Genomic DNA, 23,780 nt, shown 5'->3' with positions numbered 1-23,780 from the left:
TCTCAAAGCTACCGAAGTGATCAACAGATGTTCTTCCTTTTTTTTGGAGATCAAATATATCCTAAGAAAGTTCGCATAATCCTACGTTCGAGAAATACGCTGGTTAAGCCCTCGAATCACGGAGAAAGATCTAGAGAGAAGAATCAAAGGAACAAACAGAATTGTGCCTATACCATTTTATCGATAAAATTATGTTTCTTCATATTTATATTGTCGTTGCAATTTATTTTTGTATCACAAGTAATTTATTGCAAACACTAATATCTATATAGTTTCTAAATCTGTAAATTTTAGTTTAGAAAATATGAATGCTTTAGTTTAACTCTCGTACACTGAATTATGTCACATGAAGTAAGATAGAGAGAGCATTAAGTAGTCAGCAAAACTAATGCTTCTGTTCGTTACTATTATTTTAAATTCCAAGTAAAATGGCAACTGACCTCTCACCACTAAATTAAATTAAATTAAATTAAGATGGGCAACTGGCGAGATATAGGTGGGAATATGTACTTTTCCACCTTAAATTGTCAATTCAACTAATTGAAGTGATTTTGATAGAAAATGAAAGGAGATGAGACTTTAGCCTACAAATTGTCTTGCTGCATTAAACTAAGAAGCAAGAAATGGATGAAAGCACTTCCACCTAACCCAAACACAAAACAAGAAAAAGAGAAAATTACGTTGCTTCTCATGTTTTTCCTAAAAGGAGGAGCCATATCATTTTTGATTTAGCATTTGGATATTAATTATTTTAAAAAAATTGTTTTAGTTAATGGATTGAGGAAACCAAAAAAAAAAAAAAAGAACCATATAGAGGGGAAAAAACCTTACATTGATTTACACGCTTTTTATTGTGCCTATCATCTTAAATTTTTCCCACCCTCATTACCAGATGAAAAGTCTTATATTTGGGTATGGGGATTAAATTTGTTTCATCTGTACTTCTAGATTGTTTAAATTTAGAAACATCTGGTATAGTTGGAGGAGAAAATTCTTATCCTTGCCAATTAAGAGTCTGAAAGACAAATTGTATCATAATCGGCCAAAATATTTCCTCAATGTAACGTAATTTGTCATATAAATAAAGATCAAAATATTTGCTTTTTAACCCAAAAAATAACTTTGACGAGTTTTAAATGGGTATAGTAAGAAGTCTTGATTAAAAAAAGTGTCTAGATAAAATATATCCGGCATGACTGCACATTATTAAAATAAATTAATGTCATTAATTAAGTGTGGTCTATTGCCTGCTAATTATTCTTCCAATTTCCAGAAGTGGTTAATAATTTTATATTGTTTATTATTTTTTGAAAAGAATAGAAAAAAAGGAGTTGTGAGAGATGAAGAAGCCATCGCTCAAAGATTTTCTATAAAACTTTTTATGCTTAGCCGGTGAAGTTAATTACCTAGCAAAATGCAAACTGTTTAGGAAAATGGGAAACAAATTGGGAACTTATTAATTTGATAAATATTTGCAGTTACCAGTCATCACCAATTACTTCTTCTTGCAAATAAGTCTCTAATTAATGTATTATTTTATTAATTCACGTATCAGAAATTGTCTTTAATCCAATTGATTGCATTTCGGAGTGTGAATCCTGTTCTTTAGGATTAAAAAAATGACAAAATCTTTGATTCCCTGTTATCTCTCCCTCTTTTCAGACCAAAAATAGAGAAACCCTTTCTTTATAATCCATCCTTAAGTATACGAAAATACTCACTCTTACGTGATGTTACAATAAATTATACTCCTACTAAATTTCCATAGTTAAGTGATAAAATGTGGTGAAAATTTATGGTAGTATTAATTAACCAAATCTAATACAATATTGAATGCAAATAAACTTTCCTTAAAACATATGTTGACGGAAGAGAGTTTATTTTAACCTAATATTTGAACTAAAACAATAAATGTGTGACGTGCATATATAAATCCGGGTAAATTTTTGCCACTTTCAACCTCAGAACTTAGAGGGGGAAAGAAAAAAGTCTTCAGAACTACGATATAAAAAGAAACTCATTCAATATTTCTATTTTGTACCCAATTAGAGGATATAAGAATTTTTTCCATTTTTTCAAGGGATTTTTACATATCTATACCATATATCAAACCTTATTACCCTCAATGTTTAATGTTTGTGTTTATTACATTTAAGCATACCAAATTACCATTTCTATACCATAATTCAAATTAAGGGTATAATTATTCCTTCATTTATTTTAGGCGTGATTTTAGGACTGTATTTTCACGTTATTTGGTTTACCCGCCTCTCTCTCCTCCCACCCCCCCTACCACACCCCCTACGATTTACCTTCAGTTAATTCCCCCCACCCCCACGATTTACCTTCAGTTTTTCCTCCATTCTCGTACAATCTCTTCTCACCCACAATTACCATCATTTTCTTCTCCACTTAATTACCTTCAGTTGATAGTATCTCCCACGATTTGAATTCACTTCCATCTTTGTCTTCAACTCCTAAATCATGAAAAAAACCAACACTCCCCAAAAAAAATCATCAAAAGCTATATTAGCTGATATTCCAACTTTTGATTTGGGTGTTTTAACACCAAAATCACCACCAAAAAAACCACAATCGACGCATGCAAGTGAACAAACTACTGGTATTCCATCTCCTAGACAAATTCGTGCGGAAATGAGAAGCAAGCATTTGCACGATGTTGATGTTGGTGGAGTTGATAAACTAGTCGAGAATCAACTGAAACGCAAGGGGAAAGAGTTGAGTGTAGATGACGATTTTGTAGATGATTCTCCCAAAGTTCCATCTGTGAAAAAACACAAGGTCTCTCCTTCTTCATCAAAACCAAAGAAGAAGAAACCCTAAAAAAAAGTACCAAAATTGGTTAAGGAAAAAATTTCAATAAAGGTAAACACTATTTATGTTTCCTCACTGTTTTGTAGTTTGATTTTGGTTGTAAAAATCTGTTGTTCAAGTGTTAATTTAGTGTTCAAGTGTGTTTTGGCCAAATGTGGTATTGTCCTAATTTTGTAGATTATTTTTCGCAATTTTGTAGGTTTAATGGAACTGTGATTATTAGACAGTGTATAACTGTAGTTAGTTTGTAGTTGATTTGTAGTCTGATCGTTAAATTGTAGAGATGGTATTTTTCATTGCAACCTGTATTGCTGCTACATTTAACTTCATTCTAAATACAATTAATCTACATTTTGTGAGTTACTTGAAGTAACTGTTACATTCTGTAGATAATGTTTACACGTGCATTGTTCTTCTTTGATTGTTCAAGTGTATTTTGGTAAAATGTGGTGTTGTCCTAATTTTGTAGATTCTTTGTCTCAATTTTGTAGTTTAATTGGAACTGTGACTCTTAGACAGTGTATAAATGTAGTTAGTTTGTAGTTGATGTGTAGTCTGATGGTTAAATTGTAGATATGATATTTTTTATTGTAGCCTGTATAGCTCATATATTTAACTTCATTCTAACTACAGTTAATCTACATTTATGTGAGATACTTGAAGTAACTGTTTTGTAGATTCTTTGTCTCAATTTTGTAGTTTAATTGGAACTGTGACTCTTAGACAGTGTATAAATGTAGTTAGTTTGTAGTTGATGTGTAGTCTGATGGTTAAATTGTAGATATGTTATTTTTTATTGTAGCCTGTATAGCTCATATATTTAACTTCATTCTAACTACAGTTAATCTACATTTATGTGAGATACTTGAAGTAACTGTTACATCCTGTAGATAATGTTTACACGTGCATTGTTCTTCTGTTATTGTTTTGTAGTTATAGGTGTGGGTAGGCTATTCTTCTTCTAGTTATATTTTGTATTTGTCATGTAGTTATATGTAGATTACTGCTTCCTTTTTATGCAAACTACTTAATGTTCATTAATTTTATATTTTCTACAGAATGGACCTTACTTTGCACAACAAAATGTTGATTATGGTGTGCTTAGATTCCACAGTTTGTGTGATCCTAGCATACCTAGCCAGATACAAGCTTTACTCTCTCCGAATGCTTTAAGGGTTTTCAGAAAAACTTGTTTTGGTTACTTATTAGGTCTCCCCACAATCTGTATGCAAAACCAATCACTTCATCTTCTGATGAAGTATGAATTGACAAAGTCTACTGACTCATATTTTTCAGTACTATTTAAGGGTGAAAAATTGAATTTTTCCTTGAGAGAATTTGGGTTGATAACTGGTCTTAATTGTGTGAATAAGTTTTCAGACTATGGTTACACTTCCACCTATGTTAGCCCTTTAATGAATACATATTTTCCGAACAAAGAAAGGGTTGAGAAATGGCATTTGAAAAATGTAGTGACTAATAAAGCATGGGCAAACGATGTGGATGCGGTGAAGTTGTGCATTCTTTATATGTTGGAATTTTTTGTTTGTCCTTCTGATAAAGACCATGTGACTTTCATAGACAAGTTTATGTTCTTTCTAATAGAGTCTGGTAATTTTGAGTCATACCCATGGGGTATCAAATCCTTCAAGCAGGTTATTGAATCTGTCCGACATCGTCTTAATCCCCATGTACATTCTTATCTGATACGGGGATGCTCATTAGCCTTGCAAGTGTGGCTATATGAGTGTTGCTCGTCCGTCAGCACCGAGCTTGCTACGAGATGTTCTGAATCTATACCTCGCATTTTAAGATGGTCAGCTACAAAGGGGCAGATTTGGTTAACTGCAATTGAAGAGAAGATGATCAAGCCTGAGTGGATCAAGGTATTTTTTTCCACTTTTGTATGATGCTACAATTACATTCATAATAACTACATTGAATCTACATTTTTTTGTCACTTGAATTAACTGTTATTTTCATCATTCAGTTCACAAACATGATTGAATCTGGAGAAGAGCTTGGAGTGCTTAATCTGCCAGACAAGATTCAATATGAAGATGAACATGGTGCTCAACCATCACATGTTCCAACTGCTGCTTCTCCATCATTTGAACCCAAATATACAGATTGTCAAGAGGACATTGAATCTGTCAGTAGCAAGCTCATGAAGTTGGAAAAGGGGATTGTGCAGGTATTATGAATAACTACAATATATTGACATAATTTGCTATATTTTGACTTCATTACATAACAATTATAGTATGTTATACATTGTAGTTAATTTGTGGTATAAATCTATAACAATTATAGTTTGTTGAATTGTAGTGTAACTGTAGAAGTTAGAATAAGATTACCAACTAATTATATATTTAATTTTTAGGTTGATGTAAAGTTAGATGCCTATAGGAAGGATGTTTTTGAGGAACTCTCAAGCCTTCGAGAGTTCATAGATCAATCTTTGAAGGGTGTTATGAATGTGATAAACAAGAGGTTTGATTTGGATGAGTCAAAGGTAAGAATTTACATATAATTTTGTACTAAGACTAATTAAGACATATGAATAAAGTAGTCTCAAATATTCCCCAAAATTGTAGTTTGCTGGTAGTTCAACAAAAAATAATTACCAACATCAAGGAGAGAACAACCAGCAATTCCAGTTCAATGCTGGTGATCAACTGCATGGAAGCACAAGCAATACAGGTATCTACAAAATTCCTACATACATATCTACAAATTTCAAGACAGCATTATTTAATTATACTAATCATTTTTTTACTATGTGTTGCAGCTACAATTTCTCCAGAACATTTTCAACCACATGTTGACTTATATCCTGACTTCCAAGAAGCAGCTGAGGCATATAAAGCAGGTACAGAACCATTCCTTCATTACAATAAGGTTTTTATGCAAAATTTTAATAATTTACACCTTAACTACATATTCCTACATATATCTACAATTCTCATTCCCAATTATTCATTCAAGCTGATGTTTCAGCAGAACATCTACAAGGAAATATTGAGGAAGAACCATTAATTGATGAAGTGGCTGAGGCACAACAAGCAGGTAATATATTCTCTATATTCTCTATAACTCCATAATACTGTTCATATCTACATAGATCTACACTTATCTACAGAAGGTGAAGTTCCACAGTCGCCAATTCACGGTGTGACTGTGACTGAAGTTGTTCCTGAAGGCATTGATAAAAAAGTTGTTCCTGAAGGCATTGAAAACAAAGGTTTGACATTGGATGACTTTGAGCTGCCAGAAAACTTATCACAGTTGGTCATGTATGGCGAGCCCATACGAGATGAATCAACCCCTGTTCATCCCGGTAGAACCAGGCAACCGGGAAAACATGCACGATCACCTTTCACATCTTTGTATAGTTCTGGAGGCAGCACATCTGTTGGACCTAAATTTTTTTACCTCAAGCACCCCTTCACAAGTGTCATAGGTGAAAATGTAGATCCTGAATTGACAGAAAGGTTCACCAACTGGTTATACATTCGTAGTGATAAAGTATCTAGGAGGTATGAATGCTTCATTTTACACTGTCTGTTCACCATTTTTATACTTTAAAATTGTAATTCATTTTGTCAATTTTTTGTATTTGATCATCTTTTTTTTGTTATTACAGGAGGAAATATTACTTTTCCAAGAAGGATAACCAAATCAAGCCTTGGTTGGATTTTGGTTGTGAAAAGATTGATAAGAAGGACTGGTTTTATGACCTTGCTCACCCCGGACAAGTCATCAATAACACAGTAAGTATAAAGAACATAATCATTCACAATATCTGTTTTGTCTTCAGCTGTGTAGTGTAATTGTAGTTTATTTTTCAGCTATGATGTGTAATTGTAGTAATATTGTAGACAACATATATATGTTACTATATTTATGTCTCAGCTGTGAAATTTTGCTTTTTATGGACCTTATGTATCATATGTGATGATGATTGTATGTACAAACTGGAATTTTGGTACTTTTGACTGACTTGGAATCTCCGTGTACCACAACTGTAGTTACCTTGTAGTAATATTGTAGAGCTTGTGATTGTGCCTATTAATATTAACTGTAGGTTGAACTTGCTGATTATTGGGACCTTAAGTTAGGTGGTATGTTTCATTTGTTCCTCTGTATAGTGAATAAATGTAGACAGTGCATAAATATAGTTAATGTGTAGTTGTTTTGTAGTCTGATGGGTCAATTGTACATATAGTACTTGTTCACTATGGTTCATACAAACTACAATTAAATTACATTTTGTGAGGTACTTGGACTAACTGTTATATTTTTGTAGTTATAGTGTAGCTAATTTACAGCAATCTGTTAGAGTTTTTAATAAATTCAAATTGTAGTTAATCTGTAGCTGTCTTGTAGACAAGTGTGGTTACACCGTACCTTATTGTATATGTTTATTCTATTTTGGCAGCACATTGATGTTATTATGTATTATCTGCGAAAAAGAGGCAAATATGGCCCCAACAATAATACTAGGTTCACAACCACGGATTGCTTGTTCAAGACAAAGATTGAAAGAATCTATGACAAGTTCATAAGTTCTCCACCGGAACAAAGGTATTCGGTTGTTAAACCCGAGGATGATGTTGGAGAATATATTCTTGGGTACAGAATTCTTGCTAATGTTGCCTGGGATCTTGTTGACTATGTGCTCATACCTGTGAACCTTGTAGAGAACTTCCATTGGTTGTTGCTAGTTTTTGACATAAAGGACAGACAACTTTATGTTTATGATTCCATGGTGAGAGCAAACCGTCATAAAACAGTTGAGACATTGGTTGACAAGTTTTCAATCATTATCCCTCTGTATTTGTCATGCACTGGTTTCTATGGTAAACGTAAAGACATTAACTTCAAGAGCACAAAGGCATACATCGAAAAACCAGTTACGGACCCTCTCGACATACAATGGATGGTTGCTGAGATTCCACAACAAAAGGAAGGCTCAGTGTAAAAAAATAATCTCCCTTTCTATATGTTTAATTTTTTTATTTTAATCATTTGTTATATAATGAAAAATTCTCATCTTATGCAGCGATTGTGGTGTATTTGTGGCTGCATTTGCGGAGTATGTTAGCCTTGGAGATTTGGCAATCCCAAAGGAAGATCTTTCTGATATTGACCAACACCGTAGACGCTATGGAGCTCTACTGTGGGACTATGCAACAAAGAAGCAAGAAGATGGGTCAATCAGTGAGAGTGAGGTTACTGGCAGGCTAGCAAGGAGGAAGGGTGCTCCGGCAAAAAACGAGAGGACTAGAGTGCAACGAAAGAAGAAATAGACTATTGTGTTCCTAGTTTGGTCTTGTGAAATTTGGTAGTTGAATTGGAAAACAATGTAGGAAATATGTCGTTTTGGTTTTCTACAACACTTTTTGTTGATTACATTATACTCGAGTACTCTGATTACATTTTTACAGCAACAGCTTTGTCTTACAATTTGACTTTAATCTTCAAGTTATTTTTATAAATACCTTCAAGTGCCAAGTAATATCTGTATATAACTGTCATTTGTTACACAGCAGAAAGATAAAATAAATACAGGAATCATATAAATAATTTAGCCATCTTTTATCAACAAGGTTTATCAAAAAAATTCAATTTATCTACATTTAAACTACGTCAAACTACATTTTAACTACAACTCCTCTACATATGAATAACAGGACTACAGTTCTAACACAGTTAAACTACATATTCACTACAATCTGGATACAATTTACGTTGAATGCATTCTTTATTAATATCAGTTTTTTTGTATACAGTAAATATTAAAGTTTAACTATTCTATAAAAAAAAGACAACTTTAGATGCTTGACAGAATACATAAAAACATAAATAGTGCAGATACACAAATTGATGTTTATACTTCTTATTCATCTTCAAAAACTTAAACAATTACACAAGAAAATCCGATAATTTGAGCTCACTAACATTTATTTTGAATAACTATTCTAACTACATGATATTCATTTCTTTTTCGGCGCATTCTTGCAAGTTCTTTTGTTATGCCCTTCACCTCCACAATTGCCACATGACACCTTGTATTTCTTTGACTTTATTTCATCAAATGTTTTATATCTTTCCTTGTGAGGTCTCCCTGGCTGCCTTTTATCTCCCGCCGGTGGCTTTACTACCTCATCCAAAATATGTTGTGGCACATCCCATTTGCCTTCATCAGGAAGAGGATTTACTGGCATTTCATAGGTAAGCAGAAGGCTCTTCCTTGTGTAATACGGAGAGCAATAGTTTTCGTATGTTTCATTCCTATGCCTTAATGCTGCCAAAGCATGCGCACATGGAAGTTCATCAAGTTGGAATTGTCCACAGCTACATTTCTTGTTTTCTAGACACACAATGTACCGCTTCACACCATCTAACACAGTATGTATATGATCTGTTGAAGCCCTCACCTACAATTGAAGACCAAACAGAAATAATAATACATCAATCATTAAAATGGATTATCAACAATTTACCTACAAATCAGCAACAAATATATTACAGCTCATCTACAAACTATTATTACCGACAATTTGACTACAGTTTAACTACAATCTGGAAAAACTGCAGCTAGTACTTTTTTGATTCTACTGCACCAAAAAAAAATATCTTACCCTTAGTTTCTGAGATAATGTACTGTTGTCTTCCAATTCTTTGTTGTATTTGTGACCAAGGTATGTGAAAGTACCCTTTGCCTTCGATAACTTTTCTTTTGTCCAACGTTCAAGAAGAGTCCTCATATACTCAAATAGATCAAATATTGGAAGCTCTCTTGCATCTTTTGTTACAGCATTCAACGACTCGGCAATGTTTGACGTCATAGTAAAAGTTCTATTCACCGTTGCATGTACTCTTGACCATCTATGATAGCCAATATCATATAGGTAAGACTTTACACGCAGGTCTACCTCTTCAATCTTCAACATCCTTTCATTAAATTCATCCATAGTGTATGACCGTGCTGTAGCAAAGTACAATTCATGTAATTGTAGATGTCCCTTCTTGAATTTTGACCTTATATTTGTCCATATATGCCACATGCAAGAGTAGTGTGCCAATCCCGGATAGACAACTGATGTTGCCTTCAGTATACTCTCATGCCTATCTGAAACAACACACATTGAAGGTCTTTCACCATATGCCTCCTTGAATTGCTCAAAGAACCACTTCCAAGACGCGTCGTTTTCAGAATCAACCACAGCATATGCCAAGGGAAAAATAGTACCTACATTTTTAAGACATAAAATATGATTAAATAACAACTACAATATATATTGAGAAATATAGACATGTTAACTACATTCTTTTATATAACTACAAAATAACTACAACATAACTACAATTTAACTGCATTTTAAAGACTGTCTACAAAATAAGTACAAAATTATTCCATTATTTACCTGCTGCATCCATGGTGCTTGCTGTCAGCATAATCCCCCTGTAGGCTGACTTTAAGAATGTCCCATCAACCACTACTACCGGCCTACAATGTTGCCAACCATTTATTGATGTACAAAGAGCAACAAATGCGTATAAGAAGCAATCATCTGCTGCCTTCTTCAATTTAACAACAGAACCAGGATAATTCTTCTCAAGAATATAAAAATATTTGGGTAATTTGTTGTAGGAGTCACACGGATTCCCTCTCAAAAACTGTAAAGCTTTTTCCTTTGCTCTCCATGCTTGCATGTAGCTTAGGTTCAGTCCATGTTCGGATAACATGTCAGTTTGTATGTCCTTTGGTGTGTAAACAGTCTTAGGATCACAATACTTTGGAACGACCATGCTACCAAGTACTGCTGCAGTACGTTTGCGTTGTATGAATGTTTCGTCCATTAGGCAGCATGTGTGTTGACGGCTGAAACTTCTTATCTTGAACATTGCCGAATCATTAATTGACGTTGCCTTGAAATGCCATTTACAGCTTTCAGCAACACATATAAGCCAGTAGCTACAAAAGAAATACAATATTTACACAAATTTATGAAAAAACTACAATTAACTATAAACTGACTACAATTTAACTACAATTTATAAAACCCACCTATCTTCAATCATACACTGATTTTGCTGATATATTATCCACAAATAACTATATACCTTCTATGACTAGATCTTTTTACTCTGAACTGGAACTTGTGCATCACTGAATAATTCTTCATTGCAGCAGCTACTGTTTGCTTGTCCTGATAAACTTGTCCTTCTTCAATATATGTTTGCGTAGATTCAGTTATTATTTCACTTTGATATTCCTCTATAGCTGGTGAGGATGGAAATTCAAGTAAGTTTAGGGATCCAGACGAACCTGCAAACAATAAATTCATAAATGTAGTTTCTATGTAGATAATTTTGAAAGCAACATTGCTTTATCCTTTTCAGTACTATGTGAGCTTTGTAGTTTAATTGTAGGTAATTGTAGTAATATTGTAGATAACATAGTAACACCATAACTCTCTGCAATGTCGAATCAAACATACCTGCACTGGTGCTTTCATTGTTGATTGCCAATTCCATATTGAAATCTCTTACGCTTATACATAAAGGATACGAACCTAAGTTTTTATTCTCCTTTTTGGTTTCCATGTAAGCACGAACCCCCATATCATTCCTAATCTCCATTGGAGGACAATTCTCGTTCACAATGTATTTGATTTCTATAATTTTATCCGATGTATCAATCGATAATTGTTCTGCAATTGGAGAACTGAGAATTCCGTAGTTTGCATTATCATCTACCACAATGACATCAACTTCAAAATCTCTAAATCTGCCATAGTTATCCCAATTACCATTCGATTTCAGCATTATTGGGATTTTTGACATGATTTCCTGTAGTTGATCGGAAAAAAGACGAAGAACAGATATAGTTTCTACAATTTGAGTACTGATATCGACGAAGAGCAATTTTGTACAATTTGAGGCGAAGAACAGATATAATCTCTCTTCAGTAATTGTACAATTTGATTGCGTTTTATGTTGTAGCTGATATCAACAGAGATCTCTTTCTGTTGAGGAAGGAGAGAATTACGCAACTGGTGCCTTCATCAGGAAGAGAGATCTCCTTCAGTTTCAAAATTCGAATAAAATCCTTGACATAATCACATCAGATTTGGTGCCTTCATTTTAGGGCCTTTTTAATGGCAAAATCTACCTATTTTTGGATTGGTATATAATTTGTAGTAAAAGTGTGGACTACATGGGTAAATAACAAATTATGAATATTTTTGGTAATAAGATTTGATATATGGTATAGATAGGTAAAAATCCCTTTTTTCAAAATCAGTGCTTGGCCATAAAATTTTTAATTTTTACTTGAAGATGAATTCTCGATTTTTTTCGAAAATTTGAAAAACTCCAAAAAGCTGCTTTTTAAAATTTTCACTCACAAAACTTTAAAAATAACCCAAAATTATATTTATGTCCAGACATAACTCTAATTTTCAAATAACATTTTCGTTTGAATTTTTTTTTCACTTTTTTTTTCAAAATTTTAAAATTCTTACGTTTAGGGGTGTTCATGGTTCGGTTTGGATCAGTTTTCCCGTAAAAAGAAACCAAACCACGTAAGTCAATTTTTCAAATATTAGAACCAAACCAAACCAATTAAGTCGGTTTTTTCTTGGTTCGGTTTATGTCAGTTTTTCGATTTTTTCGGATATTTGTCGGTTTTTTCTTAAATATAAGACATACACTACCAAACACATATTTCGGCGACCACATTTTCAACGTAACACTATCAAATCAATTGCCCTTTGAGAAATCTATTATTTTTCAAGATATATTGATGATAATTGAATCAAATAGTGATGAATAATTTAAGGACTCAATTAAAAATATATTATTTTTAACATGAAATCGATTCTTACACTTAACAAAAGAAAACTACCAATCAAATTAGAATGTAAAGGTAAAGACTTGTACTAAAAGTGCAAACGATTAACATTTGTTATAAATTTTTTTGAAACTTTGTATAAAGTATACATATATATAGGTGTAATAATAAATTTAAAATAGCTACTCCTATATTCGGTTTGGTTCAGTTTTTTTTTATTAAAACCAAAACCAAACCAAATTTGATCGATTTTTAAATTTTAAAACCAAAATTAAACCAAACAAAAAAATATCGATTTTTTTGATCGGTTTAGTTTGGTTTTCGGTTTGGTTCGGGTTTTCGGATTTTTATGAACACCCCTACTTACGTCCAAACACCTACTTAATGAATGACTTTCATGTATAAACGATATGGAGTATGGACACAAGTATAACTCGTAAATGATTCAAAGATCTTACTTGTACTATATTACAAGTAAAAAATGAACAATTTTTATTCCACTTTTAGCCTCCAAATAAGGAATGGAATTGAACTGAATTTTCTTAGCATACTTGAGCTTGAAAAACGCGCCTAAGAAATCTCCTCCGACATAGTATAAACTATAAAGTCACAAAACCTGCATGTCTACGTTGTTTGCTTAATTACCACCTCTCTCTTTATTACTACTACTACTACTACACAAATCACAAGAATAAATAGAGAGAATCAATCCCCTTTAGCTCTGCCCCTTTTCAGTTTCTTTAAATTTATTATTTTATTTTACATACTATAAATACAGAAAAAAGTGAAACCCCACCTTCATGTTTGGTTAACTTTGGCCTGACCTAAACCAAGAAACATATCACAGAGTTATAGGCATAGGTTTGCCAACAGACTAGACTACAATATAGAGAGGAGTGACCCTCCCTCTCTTCTCTCTATAGAACAAATCAAGTCATTGTTTTGGGTACAAAAAGTCACTTCTTTCATTTTTTTGCTGTGGTGAAAAACTTTTTGATATGGCCATTCAAGCGCAGTTGTATTCGGAGAATCTTGGTTTTCCTTTAGGAGTTTCGCAGGATTTGATGGAGAATAATTCTAGTGGATTCAATCAGTTTTCTTTTAACCCTCAACAGCAGCAATATTACGAGTACCCACAACAGCATCAGCAGTTGCAAAATCTTTACCAAAAAGACAATCAGAATTCGATGCAATTCGTCCCAAAATATAACAGTAGTTCTGCACAAACAATGCCAACGTTTTCCCAGAGTCTAACTTCCCAGTTAGAGAAACAGAATATTGAGATCAATCGGTTCATCAGTTTACAGGTAATTAATCTTGTATAGTATATGCTTCTTCTATCTCAACGTGTTTTTGTATCAATATAATCTTCAATAGGGAGTACATGTTTGAATTAAATATAATTGATTTTGCTTTGAAAACAGAACGAGAGATTGAGATTGACACTACAGGAGCAGAGAAAGAAACAAGTGGCATTAATCTTGAGAAAATACGAGTCAAAGGCACAGTATTTGCTAAAACAGAAAGACGAAGAAATTGCAAAGGCAGCAAACAGGACAACAGAGCTACAAGTTTTGTTGAAAAGAATGGAAATAGAGAAGCAAACATGGCAGAGAATGGCCAAAGAGAAAGAAGCAATGGTGATGTCACTTAACAACACGATTGAACAGTTAAAAGAGACTGCTTGTTCATCACCAAACAACAGAGGTACTGCTGAAGATGCAGAGTCTTCTTGTCATGTAGCAGAAGAAGATAAAACAGAACAACAGTGTGGACATGAGATGATGATGTGCAAAAGCTGCAATTCTAGGATATCGTGCATGATTTTCCTGCCTTGCAGACACCTATGTTCATGCAAATATTGTGACACTTTTCTCCACTCATGTCCTGTCTGTAATATGTTGAAGAAAGCTAGCATTGAAGCATTGATTTGATCTGCTGTGAAAATGACTTGTTTTCTTGTTTCCAAGAAAAATCACAGTAAATTTATGGTAGTTCGTGGATAGATTAGTCATTCTATATGTATTCATTAATTTCTTGACCATCTTGTTTTTCTCTGTCTACTTTTTGACGACTTGAACAGATTTACAATTAGCAGTGCGACATGGCACTAGCATCTTTTTCCTTTGTTGGAGACATTACTTTTACTCGCATTGGGGATATTATTCTTTCACTTTTAGGTTGATTTGATTATTCGAATCTGATTCTCTAGCAATCCTTCTTACTTCTTACTGTAATTTAGTTGAATCGTGACGGAAAGGTTAAAAGCAATATGTCAGAAATTAGAATGGAACGAGGGCCCGAGCACATTCTTTTTCTTTTGTTTTTCTCATTTTGAAGGTAATGAAGGTAATGGTCCAAAGAAAACTCTAGTGAGTACCACTATTTAGGGTTTTTATTCAAACAACCCATTCTTATCATTATGAATTTTTAATAGTATTTTCAAATATTAAGAGGTTGATTTTTTATTTAATACGGAATATTAAATGTGTTATCATACGTTTTAAACGATTTTTTCTTCTTTTTGAACAGAGAATATATCAAATTCTAAATGTTTCCTTTTTGTCCTTTGTTTTTCTTTTTTCTTTTTCTAGGTTCTGTCCTCTTTGTTGTAATTAGTAAATTACGACGCCTTATAAGAGTAAAGAGATGAGAATGGGAAGTACTAATTCCCATCCATCACGCCATCATCAAACTCAGGCAAGAGATGAGAATGGGAAGTCCGAATTCCCATCCGTCACGCCATCAAACTCAGACAACCTTGAGGATTATGGTCCATCGTTATAAAACCTAGGTTCACAGTGAAGTTTTATTTTGTGTCTTATACAACTCACACTAGTTGTATGAGGTTCTTTTTTGTTTCACAAATTTGTGGACCCCTACACTTATGGGTCCACAGAAAACTGGGTCCAAAAAATTGTGAGACAAAAAAATTACCTCATACAACTAGTGTCAGTTATATGAGATACAAAATAAAATTTTTCAGGTTCACATAGTTTACATGCTTTCCATAAAATGCCTTTCCTTAGGCCCCCGCTCCCCAACCCATAATACTAATACTAATAATAATAATTTGGCAATGCATAAGGCATGTTGTTAAAGGTTGTACAGTTGGGTATACGGGCAAAATCGAAAACAATACTTATCCAACTTCCCGGTGAAGAAGACGGAGCAAGGGTACGGAAATACGAAGTTGAATTCGAGGCTGGGAGTATTTCGTGCCGAGGCCTATAAAAGGTGAACGATGTGTTCATCGTCGGGCGATGAAGCAACACTTCCCCGACCCAAAACGAGCTCTAGGACCTTGGAAAATATGGCAAATGGTTGTGCACGACTAACAGAGGGCCGTGATATCCGTATCCAACCGGATATCACGATGCATATCTCGCCCGATATCGGTTACAGATAAGTAATTAATGAAAAAGAATAATTTTTACCTTCTTTAGAATTGTACTAGGAATAAAACTATCCGACTATATAAAGTAAAAGTTTTTTTTTTGATAACACACATTGTAACCCGCAAACCAAGACAATACAATTTTTTTTTGCTTTCTAGCTATTGCAAAGTTGTTATTTTGTTGTTGTTCTTCATTCACAATTGGCTTCGAACCAAGGGTCCGATCGAGGGAAAAATTATTGTTCAACCTAAGTTCGATCCAGGCCGTAAACACTACAATTGGTTTGATTATTCATTTTGTCTTTAATTTATTTATCTAATATTCTTGATTATTGTGTTGAATCAATCCACATATCCTTAAAATCGTGTACAAATTTAATTATTATCCATTTTAAGGGTAAACAGCTTGACACCCACCATGGGGCTAAGGATAATAGTGGTGATTTGATACAAATTTCCATAATACACTATATTTTATGCTTTTTCTTTAAAGTTTTTGTAACGACCCGCCGGGTCATTTTGAGAGTATTATCCCCAATCCCTATTTATTTCTCCCTCTGCCTCATTTTGTGGTTACTTGACTTGCCGGGGTGCTTGGTGTCGAGTTCGGAAGAGCTTCGGAGTGAAATGAGACACATAGTCCCTAAGTTTGAAGTTTAAGTTATAAGAGTTGAGTATAGGTTGACTTGTGTGAAGACGACTTTAGAATGGAGTTCGTTGGTTCCAATAGCTTTGTATGGTCATTTTGGTCTTAGAAGCATTAATTTGGAGGTTCGTAGGTCACCGACATTAATTGGCGAAAGTTGGAAAGTTGGAAGATCTTCGAAAAGTTTGACCGGGAGTGAACTTTTTGATATCGGGTCGGATTTCAATTGCGGGGATGGTTAGTTCGGGTTTGGAACGGTTCGGGTTGAAATCGGAACACTTAGTTCCTTAATATTGGCTCAAAAGGGCTAAGCTTGACTTGGGTCAACATTCATAGTAAACGACCTCAGAACCAGGACTTGACAGTCCCAATAGGTTCGTATGATGATTTTGGACTTGGGTGTATATTCGGATTGGGTTTTGGATGACTCGGGAGCGTTTCAACGCTTAATATTGAAGGTTGGCACGTTGAAGGTTTTTTAAGTTCTTTAAATTTGGTTTGGAGTAGGTTTTGGTGTTATCGAGGTCCGTTCGAAATTCTGAGCCCGAGAATAGTTCTGTATGGTGATTTAAGACTTGCACACAAAATTTGGTGTCATTCTGATTAGTTTAAGTATGATTCGGCGCGTTCAGAGTAAGTAGGAAGAACTTGAAGTTCGTAAGTTGATTCAATTTGGTTTTGGCTTGTAATTCTTAGTTTTGATGTTCTTTTCCACTTTCTGAGGATGCAAGCGAGTCCGTTTTATGTTTACTAACTTGTTGATATGTTTGGTCGAGGCCTTGGGGCCTCTGTATGGGATTCGTAGGGTCGATAGAGCTTGATTGCTCTTTGGAGAAGAGCTGATGGTGGCTGGCATCTGGTGTGTTCGCACCTGCGGGGGAATGGCTATAGGAGCGGCACCGTAGGTGCGACGTCTCGTTCTCAGAAGTGGAAAGGGGAGAGGGTTTAGCGTGCCCGCATAAGCGAATCTTCTTCTGCAGAAGTGAACTTGCTTCTTTGATGAGGGGATCGCAGGAGCGGAGGAAGCTAGTGTGGGCAAGGTTGCAGGTGCGAGAGGCGAGCCGCAGAAGCAGGCTTACAGGTGCGGTGCCCTTCCGCAGGTGCTCCCAGTTCTGGGCTGTATGTGTTCCGCAAAATCAGACCTTTGCCCGCAGAAGCAGCATCACAGGTGTGACCCAAGGTCCGCAGAAGCGAAATTGTTGGAGGAAGTGAGGGCTTTTAATGTTGGGACTTAGACAATTTTAGCTCATTTCATTCATCTCTTGGGCGATTTTTGGAGCTCTTTGAAAAGGGGTTTTCACCTAGCACTTTGAGGTTAGTAATTTCTATATGAGATGAGTTTAATACATGTATTTTGGGTAGATTCTTAGCATATAAAATGTAGAAATTGTGGGTTCAGTTGAAAAACCTAAGTTTTGATAAAAATGAGATTTAACCATAAAAATGATTATGGAATTGGGTGAACATTATATATTTGGATTCGCGAGGTTATGGTTAACAATTATCTTCGAAAATTTCCAGAATTCGGGCACGTGGGCCTAGGGATAAATTTTAGGAATCTTTCAATTTGGGTTAGGTAATTACTCTAATAGTTGAATTATTAACCTTTGAGCGCATATTGATTAATTTATAAAATATTTGGCTAGCTTTGAATTTGTTTGGCACCAAGTTGGGTCCTTAGAGTGAATTTGTGGCCGGAAAGTGAGCTTTGAGATGAGGTAAGTCTCTTGCCTAACCTTGTAAGAGGGAACTTACCCCATAGTTGATTTAAATTACTATTTGCTTCTAATTGTGGGTGCTACGTATGCACGAAGTGATGTGAGTCTATGCGTAGCTACTAATTATGCTTAAGTCCGGGTAGTTTATGACCCATATCATAAAATACTTGTAATGTTTGCACCCTACTTGTTAATTAAAGTGCATAAATTATATTAAAACTTGATAAAGGATTTGTAAAGACCGAATTTCACTTATTTGAGTTTTGGCGGGTTACTTGACCGTCAATAAAAATTGCGCTTCTTTGTGTATTAGCCTGATAATAGCTTTTAAATCAGATGTTTGTAAAGTATTCTCTCTTCTTGTGGAGTGGGCTGAACGTCTCGGCAGTATAATAGATGCATCTATGGTTCGTGCCGCTCGACCCTCGGCAGTGTACACATTATTCTGGATCAGGCCGTACGACCTCAGCATAAATCATGCGTGTTAATGCTTAGAGCCGAATACACTTGATATTATTTTCATGAATTGAGAGGTTATAAAGTATTTGTTTGCTCGAGATTTATTTGGAATTAGTATGTGTTAGTGGAAGACTTTTGGAATTTACTATTTATTAAAGAATCATTTAATCACTGTTGCTACTCTGTTAATATTATTGTTCACATATTTTATGCCTATTTAGCAATCTTGTATTTTGTTGTTAGCCCATAGCAAGTGTCGATGTCGACCCCTGTAACTACTTCTTCGAGGTTAGACTAGATACTTATTGGGTACATGTTGTTTACGTACTCATGCTAAACTTCTACACTAATCGTGCATGATCTGAGGCAGGTGCATCTGGCAGTCGCGCACCCCCGAAACCCCGAGGCTTAGTAATGAGCTGATTTCCGAGTTCGTTCTGCAGAACCCAGAGTATCTCCTTTGCATTCTATTTTCTGCTACTCTATTTCAGACTGTAGCTTAGTATTTTTTATATTCTACTACTTGTTCATACACTTATGACACCAGGTCTTGGAATACAAGCTAGTAGACTTTATGCTTTTGGAGCATTTATTTCATTGCATTTGCTCACTCATCAGCTATCGCTTTATTTTATTAAAAAATTATCTACTCCTCATTTTCTAAATAAATGAAATTCAACTACTTGGAATTTTATTAAAAAGAACAATTACATAGTTAGTTCATCGTTGGCTTGCCTAGCAGCGATGTTAGGCGCCGTCACGGCCCATAGGAGAAATTTGATCATGACAACATGGTATTAGGGCACTAGGTTCACGTAGGTCTCACGAGTTATGAGTAGGCCTAATAGAGTCTTGGGGATTGGTGCGAAGACGTCCGTACTTATCTTCGAGAGTCTATAGGGTTTTAGGAAATTACTCTTTCTTCATCTTCTATCGTGTAGTTGATATTGTGCTACGTGCCTTTCTCTTATTCTCTTATAGATGGTGACAACGTGTGCGACAGATGTACCCGACCATGGAGGAGGATGAATGACTCCAGCCTTATATCATATGTTTATAACAAAGAAAATAATCCACAACTCCAACTATCCTCAATTAGCAACTTTATTCACTAGTTCATATCTAGTCCATCCATTTAACTTAATCAATGTCAAGATAACTTTAAGCACATGAAAGAACACAATATAATTACCTCCTACAGAGGATGTAAGTCAAAATCCATATTATTTTATCTTACAACAGCCCAACACACTCCAATCACTTCATACCCAAAACGATAACTATAGTAGTGTCAAACACCCCGAAAATGTTACAAAGAACAATTAATCCACCATTTCTCCATTATGTAGTGTTTCTCTACACTATTTCTCCTCTAAAACTCCATTAAACAACAACAAAATAGATAGCACAAAAGCACCACGAAAGAACCCACAAAACAGTCCACTACAAGTTGAATAACTTGAACTCACGACTTCCAATCACCGTCCTGTGAGTTCTAACTATTAGAAAATAAATTTATCAACCTTCCTTGATATTTAAAAATACTGAAAGTAGATGTTTTCTTAGCTATGAAAGGAGGGCTCTAGCTCGTGGTAGAGGACGAGGACGTCATAGAGTTGCTCCAGTTGCCACTAGTGGATCCTATGGAGGATTCTGCTATTGAGGAGCAGGGCGAGGTGCCTGCAGCGGAGAAAACCTCAGTGGATTTCATGTCCGCAATGGGATTCCAGGAGGTCATTAGTTGTATACTGCAATTCATGGATTCTATAACTTAGGCTGGTTTATTTTCAGTGGACCCAAACACATTTTGGGTGGGAGGGAGAGCACAAACCCCTATCGCTCAAACTCCCAAACATGCAACTGTCATATATCAGACACCAGGCGCACTACCTCAGCCAATTGTAGCAGCTATACCTGAGTCCAGACCAGCTACGGCTGGCAAGCCGTAGAAGCTACAGATGGAACAAGCTACATCCTCCTATCTTTGGAGGTGAGTGACATGAGGACCCCCAAGACTTATTGATCGTTGCAGGGACAGACTGCACAACATGAGGATATTGGAGTTCCATGGGGTGGACTTTACCACCTTTCAACTATAGGACAGGGCCCGTAGATGGTGGCAGTCCTATCTTCTCGGCAGACTAGTAGGTTCTCCTCCCATGACTTGGCACTAGTTCACACACCTCTTCTTGGATAGATATATTCCACCTTCTTAAAGGTAAAAGTTTCGATGTCAGTTCGAGCAATTCCAGTAGGGCCAGATGTCGGTGACCGACTATGAGGCGAGATTCTCCGAGTTGTCTCACCATGCATTTATGATACTTCCTACTGATGTAAAGAGAGTGCAGAGGTTTTTTGTAGGTTTGCACACTGGTATCCAAGCCACTATATCCCTAGATGTTGAGATGGGGACCTCGTACGAGCTAGTTATGGAGATAGCTCGAAGGATCGAGGGTGTTCATCAGCGGAGCCTAGAGAAGGTGATGAAGGATAAGCGACTTCGATATTCTGGAGGGTTTAGTGGTTCTCTGGCTGGGGGTAGAGGTCAGTTTGTCAGGGGTTAGTCTAGCAGGCCCACATATCTAGTACCGGCATCTCCTCGGGGTTCTCTAATGTGGCCTATTTCAGTGCCATTCCATATAACTCCTACCGTCCACCAGCTATTCAGGGTTCTTTTAGTGGGCCTTCAAGCCATCGGGGTCAGATTTTATGTCAGCAGTCCACCATACCGAGAGGTTATTTCGAGTGTAAGGATCTTGTTCATGTGAGGAGGTCTGCCCCAGGCTTTGGGGCAAGGCAGTGCAGCAGGGTCAGCAACCTATGATTACAGAACCAACTACTACACCAGTCGTCCAGCCACCCAGAGGCGGAGGGCAGGTGGGTACGGGCCGTCCTAGAGGTGGAGGCCAATCAGGTGGCACTCCAGTCAGGTTCTATGCTTTTCTAGCCAGAGTAGATGCAGTGGCCTCAGATGCCGTGGTCACAGGTATTATTTCTGTCTGCGTTAGGAATACTTCGGTACTATTTGATCCAGGGTTTACATATTCATATGTTTCATCTTTGTTTGCTCATTTCCTAGGTGTTCTTTATGAGTCCTTGGGTACTCTTGTTTATATGTCCATACCAGTGGGCGATTCTGTTATTGTGGATTGGATTTACCAGTCCTATATTGTGACTTTCTATAGTTATGAGACTAGAGTGGATCTTCTGTTGCTCGATATGACCGACTTTGAGATCATCCTGGGTATGGACTGGTTGTCTCCATATCACGCAATTCTTGATTGACATGCCAAGACTGTTACCTTGACAATTCTAGAGTTGCCTAGATTGGAGTGGAATGGTTCGTCTGTCAGCGAATCTAGTCAGGTTATCTTTTTTCTGAAGGATTGACACAGGGCCGAGAAGGGATGTTTGGCTTATCTAGCTTACGTTTGGTATACTACCATAGGGACTCCGGTGATTGATTCATTGCTCGTGGTCCGGGAGTTCTCTGATATATTTCCTTCTTATCTTCCAAGCATGCCACCAGATCATGATATCCATTTCTGTATTTATTTGGCCCTAAGTACCCAACCTATCTCTATTCCACCATACCGCATCGCTTCGAAAGAGTTAAAGGAGTTGAAAGAACAAGTTGAGGAGTTGCTAGCGAAAGGGTTCGTCAGACCGAGTGTGTTGCCTTAGGGTGCACCGATATCATTCATAAAGAAGAAAGATGGGACTATGCGAATGTGCATTGGTTACACCAGTTTAACAAAGTTAACATTAAGATCAAGTACCCATTGCCGCATAGTGATGATTTGTTTGACCAGTTGCAGGGTGCTAGATCGACTTGATATCGGGGTACCATCAGTTGAAGATTCATGATTTGTATGTTCCGAATACGGCTTTTCGGACTAGATATGGCCACTATGACTTTCTAGTGATGTCCTTCGGTTTGACTAATGCCTTGGCCGCGTTTATGGATTTGATGAACCGAGTGTTCCAGCCATATATTGATTCGTTTCTCGTTGGCTTCATTAATGACATTTTGATCTACTCGTGTAGCATGGAGGAGCACGAGTAGCATTTGAGAGTGGTGGTTTAGACCTTGTAGGAACAGAAGCTATATGCTAAATTCTCCAAGTGTGAGTTTTGGTTAGATTTTGTGGCATTCTTAGGGCATGTTGTATCAGGCGAGAGTATTAAGGTAGATCCCAAGAAGATCGAGGCAGTTCAGAGTTGGCCTCGTCCTACCACAGCGACCGAGATCAGAAGCTTCCTAGGGCTAGTAGGTTATTATCGACAGTTTGTGGAGGGCTTCTCATCTATTACAACACTTTTGACTAGATTAACTCAAAAGGGTGCTCCGTTCCGATGGTCTGATGATTGCAAGGCGAGCTTTCAAAATCTCAAGGCCGCATTGACTTCTGCACCGATGTTAGTGTTTCCTTCCAGTTCGGGGATGTATTGCATGTACTACGATGCTACACGTGTTGGTTTGGGTTTTGTATTGATGCAGGAAGAGCAAGTTATTACATATGCTTCACATTAGCTAAAGCACACAAGAAGAATTACCACATACATGATTTGGAGTTGGCTGTGATAGTTCATGCTCTTAAGATCTGGAGGCATTATCTTTATGGGATGTCATATGAGGTTTACACCGATGATCTTAGCTTGCAACATTTGTTCAAGCAGAGGGATCTTAATTTGAGGCAGCGCATGTGGCTTGAGTTCCTACAAGATTATGATATTACCATCCTTTGTCATCTGGGCAAAGCGAATGTAGTTGCGGATCCCTTGAATAAAAAGGTAGAGAGTATGGGTAGTTTGGCATTAATTTCAGCAGAGGAGAGTCCATTAGCTTTTGACATTTAG

At 36.1% G+C, this 23,780-nt stretch overlaps 3 protein-coding genes across 3 annotated transcripts; 2 read left to right on the top strand and 1 right to left on the bottom strand.

Annotated features, from left to right (window-relative positions):
• The first annotated feature begins 2,484 nt into the window (after window positions 1-2,484).
• Window positions 2,485-8,147, top strand: LOC138887668 (uncharacterized). Its single transcript, XM_070169444.1, has 10 exons — window positions 2,485-2,802; window positions 3,894-4,721; window positions 4,826-5,029; window positions 5,219-5,350; window positions 5,433-5,538; window positions 5,627-5,707; window positions 5,978-6,374; window positions 6,482-6,608; window positions 7,277-7,815; window positions 7,901-8,147. Exons 1-10 carry the CDS (start codon window positions 2,485-2,487, stop codon window positions 8,145-8,147), a joined length of 2,979 nt encoding a protein of 992 aa, XP_070025545.1.
• A 687-nt stretch (window positions 8,148-8,834) lies between these two features.
• On the bottom strand, window positions 8,835-11,691 carry LOC104246223 (uncharacterized). Its single transcript, XM_009801986.2, has 5 exons — window positions 11,346-11,691; window positions 10,969-11,173; window positions 10,269-10,819; window positions 9,483-10,093; window positions 8,835-9,278 (listed from the first exon to the last, which is right to left on the bottom strand). The coding sequence occupies exons 1-5, from the start codon at window positions 11,689-11,691 to the stop codon at window positions 8,835-8,837; spliced, it is 2,157 nt and encodes a 718-aa protein (XP_009800288.2).
• Window positions 11,692-13,423: 1,732 nt separating this feature from the next.
• Window positions 13,424-14,847, top strand: LOC104242796 (BOI-related E3 ubiquitin-protein ligase 1-like). The gene is made up of 2 exons (XM_009797877.2): window positions 13,424-14,007; window positions 14,125-14,847. Exons 1-2 carry the CDS (start codon window positions 13,699-13,701, stop codon window positions 14,632-14,634), a joined length of 819 nt encoding a protein of 272 aa, XP_009796179.1. The 5' UTR covers window positions 13,424-13,698; the 3' UTR covers window positions 14,635-14,847.
• The last annotated feature ends 8,933 nt before the right edge of the window (window positions 14,848-23,780 follow it).

This window comes from Nicotiana sylvestris, chromosome 3, assembly GCF_000393655.2.
Source record: "Nicotiana sylvestris chromosome 3, ASM39365v2, whole genome shotgun sequence".
Classification (NCBI taxonomy): Eukaryota; Viridiplantae; Streptophyta; class Magnoliopsida; order Solanales; family Solanaceae; genus Nicotiana; species Nicotiana sylvestris.
Note: the sequence above shows the minus strand (reverse complement) of the source record. Positions and strands in the feature narration are given on the sequence as shown.

Bases quoted from the DNA above. Each gene is read 5' to 3' on its own strand.
- LOC104242796 (XM_009797877.2), top strand. From the start codon at position 13,699: ATGGCCATTCAAGCGCAGTTGTATTCGGAGAATCTTGGTTTTCCTTTA. The intron at 14,008-14,124 runs GTAATTAATCTT...CTTTGAAAACAG, and splicing joins ATCGGTTCATCAGTTTACAG to AACGAGAGATTGAGATTGAC.
- LOC104246223 (XM_009801986.2), bottom strand. From the start codon at position 11,691: ATGTCAAAAATCCCAATAATGCTGAAATCGAATGGTAATTGGGATAAC. The intron at 11,174-11,345 runs GTATGTTTGATT...TATTGTTTGCAG, and splicing joins CAATGAAAGCACCAGTGCAG to GTTCGTCTGGATCCCTAAAC. The intron at 9,279-9,482 runs GTAAGATATTTT...CTTCAATTGTAG, and splicing joins CATTATCTCAGAAACTAAGG to GTGAGGGCTTCAACAGATCA.
- LOC138887668 (XM_070169444.1), top strand. From the start codon at position 2,485: ATGAAAAAAACCAACACTCCCCAAAAAAAATCATCAAAAGCTATATTA. The intron at 5,708-5,977 runs GTACAGAACCAT...ACTTATCTACAG, and splicing joins AGCTGAGGCATATAAAGCAG to AAGGTGAAGTTCCACAGTCG. The intron at 7,816-7,900 runs GTAAAAAAATAA...CATCTTATGCAG, and splicing joins CAACAAAAGGAAGGCTCAGT to CGATTGTGGTGTATTTGTGG.